The 6,068-nt window shown below is 42.6% G+C and overlaps 1 protein-coding gene across 1 annotated transcript; it reads left to right on the top strand.

Annotated features, from left to right (window-relative positions):
* Positions 1–369: 369 nt before the first annotated feature.
* EXOSC3 (exosome component 3) lies at positions 370–5,767 on the top strand. Its single transcript, XM_040225642.1, has 4 exons — positions 370–723; positions 1,713–1,862; positions 3,635–3,786; positions 4,860–5,767. The coding sequence occupies exons 1-4, from the start codon at positions 400–402 to the stop codon at positions 5,059–5,061; spliced, it is 828 nt and encodes a 275-aa protein (XP_040081576.1). The 5' UTR covers positions 370–399; the 3' UTR covers positions 5,062–5,767.
* Positions 5,768–6,068: the final 301 nt, after the last annotated feature.

The following is a 6,068-nucleotide window of genomic DNA, read 5'->3' as shown; positions in this document are numbered from 1 at the left end:
ACTGAATACTCTTCCTGGTAAAAGATTAGCGGTCCCTCAGAAGGTAGAGTCAGAAGACAGAGCCAACTCCAGAAGGCCTGCTCAGTTCCCAGGGTTTCCACGAAACGAAAGGTGCTGGGGTCTCATATCCCACTGTGCATCTCAGACACCGGGGGAGGAGGCTCTGCGACTGACTCAAGCTACGCGTTTCTCCTGCGGACCTGCGAACAGACTGCTGGATGGGCGGCCAGCTAAAGACACAATCATAGCCATCTGGAGGTAACTCGCTAACCCAGAGCGATCGGACTTTGAAAACAGGTTCAAGTCCCACAAGCCTGTGCTGCCGGAAACGGAAAGTCTTGGGCGAGCTGGCGATTGGACGCAGAGCCGGAAGCCGGAAACTGTATAGTGACGCCCGCGATGGCCGAAGCAGCCGGTGTTGCAGCGGAGTCCCTGGCTGGCTGCAGGGCGCGGGCAGCGCGGACGGTGCTAGATCAAGTGGTGCTGCCGGGCGAGGAGCTGCTGCTGCCGGATCAGGAGGACGGAGAAGGCTCAGGAGGTGCAGGGGAGCGACCTCTGCGCCTAAACGCCGCAGCGCGCTCCCGGGGACGCGTGGTGTGCGGCCCAGGCTTGCGGCGCTGCGGCGACCGACTGCTGGTCACCAAGTGCGGCCGGCTCCGTCACAAAGAACCCGGCAGTGGCAGCGGTGGCGGCGTTTACTGGGTGGACTCGCAGCAGAAGCGGGTAGGCTGGGACTCCGGAGGGGTTATCCGGCTGGGAGAAGGCTGAGGATACTCTTCGGAAGCACGGAAGGGGCCCTGGAGCCTTCCTCTGATAAGGCTAGCCAAGAGCCACTGGAGTCTTGTGCTTACTTCTACAACTCCTTTAGAGGGACCGTGAACAGCTGGAACGTGGCCCTAGATGGGCGACCAGGCGAGAAAGGACCCTGGGAATATAAGGGCACATAAGGGGATAAAGACTGAGACGTGGTCATTGTCTTCAAAACCCCATAGGTCAGGGAGCAGCAGACTTGCCTTTCGGGGTTCCGAAGAATCAAATTCAATGAGTGGATGTCACAGGGAGTTGTTTCTCTTAGACTAAATAAGAAATTTCACATAGGAAGAAACTAACAACAGAATGACCTTGCTTGGTTGTGAGGACTCCTGTATCACTGCTGCTGCTAAGTGGCTTCAGTCGTGTCCGACTCCGTGCGACCCCATAGACGGCAGCTCACCAGGCTCCTCCGTCCCTGGGATTTTCCAGGCAAGAACACTGGAGTGGGTTGCCATGTCCTCCAATGCATGAAAGTGAAAGTGAAGTCGTGTCCGACTCCTAGGGACCCCATGGACTGCAGCCTACCAGGTTCCTCCGTCCATGGGATTTTCCAGGCAAGAGTACTGGAGTGGGTTGCCATTGCCTTCTCTCCCTGTATCACTGGACTCTTGCAAACAAAAGCTAGGGAGTTTCTGATAAGAATTCAGAAGAGATAAGATGATACAGACTTAAATGAACACTGTTAGAAGCTGGAAATCTGAGAGTTTATCATGTGATTGGTTTTCTTTTAGGGAGACTGACATATGATCAGGTTTGTTGTAAGGTTTGTATTGATTTGTAAACATGGATTTTAAAATATTTTCTAAATATTTAAATGACAAACATAGCAACCGCTGAGGACTTGTTGAAGATGTCTTAAAAATGATTGTCATGTATGGTGATTCTTTCATTTTTTGTAGTATGTCCCGGTGAAAGGAGACCATGTGATTGGCATAGTGACAGCTAAGTCTGGAGACATATTCAAAGTTGATGTTGGAGGGAGTGAGCCAGCTTCCCTGTCTTACTTGGCATTTGAAGGTGCAACTAAAAGAAACAGACCTAATGTGCAGGTAACGACAGGACCTTTGGTTTCAAAAGTAGCAAATATCCATTTCCTAAACAGTCATATATCCAGAAGGCTACCGGAACTGTCTTATTTTCCTAGTGCTATTGGATGATCTTGGAGCATCTTTGTAATCACTCCAGGCTTCAAGAGTTCTTTCAGATGCTCCACCTCTGGGACCAAAGCCACATACTTGGTTTACATTTGCTGTGTTGGGGGATATTTTCATCTCTGCTGAATTGAAAGGTTATATCTGTTATTTGTTATATCCATATACACTGGACAAGAAGTAAGCCAGAGGCTTAGGGAGGAAGGAAGGAACAATGGTGGAAATTGCCGTATCACTCATCCATCTTTCCTGGATGTGGGTCGTGGGACTTGTATCTCACAGCTTCAGTTACATCACTGTTTCCCAACAATCCCATTTTGCAGCTGACAGGAGGAGCAGTCTTGCTACTTCAAGTTTCAACTTGGGCTTTTCAGGTAGCATGGCCACATTCTTCCTGTCCATCCAAGCCAGAAATTTGGAGGTTTCTTTGCCTTTTCTCACTCATTCCTCTTGTTGAGTCTCTCTGATTTGCCACATGTCCACCCCTTTGTCTCCACTTTGCAAGTTCAGGCCGTGGCTGTCTCTTGACTGGACTTAAGTCAGTGACCTCCTTAGTAACATCCTGCCTGTACACTTCTGCCCCTTCATCCAGGCTTTTAAAAGCTGACAGCCTCTCATACCCCTTTTTGGAAAAGAAAAAGTTCTTCAAAGCCTACATATTACTATTTCCAGAGGTCTTCCCTCATCCATAATTATATCTCCATGTGGCCCTGCCTGAATTACACTGAACTATTTAAGAGCACCACTGAATTCATAATCTCCTGCTCCTGTACCTTTGTTTATGCTGTTCCCTCTGTCTGGATTGTTTTATCCTCTTCTCAATCTGTGGAACACATTCTGGTCTTTCAAGACCCAGGCTGAGCACCACTACCCCTCTAAAAACATCCCTAATTTTCAGTCATTTTTCTTACTTACTGGATTCATATGTGAATGAAGTTTGTTTACATATATATCTCCACTGCCCTCTGAAAGTAAATGTTTCTAAAAGGCAGAGAATGTTCTTTCTAGTTCCTTGAGTCACCAGGAGTTGTTGGTACTTAATGAAACAAGTTTACTCTTCATTTCCATAGTTTTTGTCATTTTGAAGTTCAACTCTTGAGGCTTTTAAAGTAATTATTGTATGGAGAACAGTCAATGAATTACCAGGGTTCTGTTTTGCTTTGAATAATTTGCATGCCAGGGGTTGTTTCTTCTGTAATCCCCTAAAGCAGTGCTGTGCAATAAAACTTTGTGGAGGTGCTAGTGTTTTACATGCACTGAGTATTATGGGAGCCACTAAGTCACACATGGCTATTGAGCATTTGAAATGTGGCTAATGCAACTGAAAAACTGCATTTTAAGTACATCGTTTTAATTAAATATAAGTTTAAATAACTACATGTGAGTAGTGGCTACTGTACTTGACAGTGTAACCCCAGTGGGTACTCTGTGGCTTTGCTGAGGCTCCCAGTCTGGGAATTTTCTGGGAAGGGAAGGGTGAGGGTACACGCCTGAATCTGCCTTCTTTTAGGACGCAACTCCAGTGGGGCTGTGAGAATCCTGGAGTGTAGTCTGTCGTTTAGCCACAGAATTGCAGATGATTGGCGTTGATGCCTATTGAAAACAGCCAATAGCAGCACCTATAGCATAGTCTGCTGAGAGGAAATGATGTTTTTTAATTATCATTGTAGGTCGGAGATCTCATCTATGGCCAATTTGTGGTTGCTAATAAAGATATGGAACCAGAGATGGTCTGTATTGACAGCTGTGGACGAGCCAATGGAATGGGTGTGATTGGACAGGATGGTCTGCTTTTTAAAGTCACTTTGGGCTTAATTAGAAAGTAAGTCTGATACTTTTCAGCTTGCCTGTTGTGTTTTATATTATACCTTCTTAGAAAGCTGACTAATCTTTGGGTATAACAATGGCTGTATCTCCTCAAAGTTAAAAATCAGTATCCATTTTAGCACAGTTGTAAACTCTTGCATTTAGCCCCATCCTCTCAATGTGAATACATAAAATTCAGACATATTTCTCATAGTTTCTGTATTGATATGGAATCTGGACTTCTCTGCTGGTATGTCAGTTGTTCCTTATATATACACTCAGACCAAATGTGAAAACTGGCCTTCCCCCTTCTAAGTTACTTGAATACAGGTGCAATTTATTATTGTACAAAATCATCATATTTCTCTTATAATGGGAACCAAATTAAGCTAGAGTGATGTGACCCTCAGACTTAGGCAGACATTCACAAAAGGCTCCTGCTTTATTGTCCTTTTAATAGTTCCCAGAGGCAGATTCTCTTTGTTAGGTTTATATCTTTACCTGCCCAAAGCTATGCCCTATTAAAGGGCTTTACTCCTAAAACTGAGGTTCACAGCTATCTTGCATATCTCTCTTTGCTACTTATTTTGCAGATTTGCAGAATTAGTTAAAGACATTTAAAGAAGCATGTTATTAACCAAACAACATTTGGTTTGAAAGAGTCAACACTCTTCTCCAAGTATTGAATTTAATACCAAAGAATAATTTACATGGTCAGGAAAACAAGGTTAAAGTGTTCTTTTAGCATCAGAGACAATAAAAAAGCTACAGTTCTAAAGTCTAGAATTAAGGTGTTCTGACAATGTGAAGGAAGAACTTTATTATTTTTTGTAACATTGATGGCATAGGGAGTTTGGTTTCTTTGTAGAGGATAGCCCACTATTGTGACCTCTGGTATACCTGTAAGTTATAAAGCTTCTTGGAAGAAAAAGGGGAGCAGATGTTTTCATGTGCCTTGTTGTTTTGCAATGATGTTGGTGGAGCTCTGAGTAACTGTGGAGAACTGCCCAGAAAAGGAGTCCCCTGAAGTAAAGTCAAGGCACACCCTGCCACTTAATAAAGTTTTGTTTTCTTTCCCTTCCTCACCAGGCTCTTAGCTCCAGACTGCGAAATCCTACAAGAAGTAGGAAAACTCTACCCCCTGGAGATAGTATTTGGAATGAATGGAAGAATATGGGTTAAGGCAAAAACCATTCAGCAGACTCTGATTTTGGCAAACATTTTAGAAGCTTGTGAACACATGACAGCAGATCAAAGAAAGCAAATCTTCTCCAGATTGGCAGAGAGCTGAAGACCTATGTGGGCTTTTTTATGGCTCAGCTGAACCGAGAGACTGGGTTTCCTGGGAAAAAGGTTTCTCAGGTGAATTCCCCATTAAATCTTCAGGAGATAAGATTTGAATGTACATATTGTCTATTACAGTCCTAAATAAAATGTTTTTATAAAAAAGTTACTGGTTGCCACCCATATTCTTATGGGTGAGAAAAATCATGAAGCCATGATGTAGTTTTTTGTTTTTTACAATAAACTTTACTAACAGTTACTGTTACGGTTTATTTGACGTTAACTCTTACTTTGCTAGAGTGTAGCTTCTGTAAGTGGAAGTGAGCATTAAAATTATGTTCTGATAGCAAAATATGTTCACCAAAGAAAATGCAGAATACATTAAAAAAATATAAAGCAAACAAAACCCACCTGTAATCCCACTATTTAGTGGGTGAGTATGTAGCAGCTAACAATTATTGGTTCCAAGTATTTTGCATGGATTAATTCACTTAGTAACTTAATTCACTTAGTAGCAAAGACATTTAACTTTCTAGTTGAAGAAACTGAGACATGTATTAACTTGGCCTACATTCTCAACTACTATATGTGAATGTTTATCAAATTGGAACTACAGGATTATACTCTATATACCATTTATTATATACTTTGTCCACTTCAAACAACATGTAATATATTTTGTGACTGCTATTAAAAATTCAATAGTTGTAAAAGATTTCATTTTCATGTTATAGGATATTTTAGATATGTGTAGTTTTTTATTGTTCTATAGATAACACTATGATGAAGGTCTCTGATTCCAAGTCTAGCCAGATCTTACTTTGTTAAAATCATTTCTGGGAAGCCAAACAAAAAACTACCTGTGGGTTTTGAAAAAAACAGTAGAGGTTTGTGATGGAGTCAGAGGAAATTTGCATTTTAAGCAAAGCCTTGAAAGGTGAAAATGAAGCCTGACAGATGATCCAGGTCAGTGGTTCTGTTAAGAGACCTCCCTGAGAATATATCAGTATATGG

This window comes from Oryx dammah, unplaced genomic scaffold (genome assembly GCF_014754425.2).
Source record: "Oryx dammah isolate SB20612 unplaced genomic scaffold, SCBI_Odam_1.1 HiC_scaffold_1, whole genome shotgun sequence".
In the NCBI taxonomy this organism is placed as follows: Eukaryota; Metazoa; Chordata; class Mammalia; order Artiodactyla; family Bovidae; genus Oryx; species Oryx dammah.
This window is presented reverse-complemented; position numbering and strand designations above follow the sequence as displayed.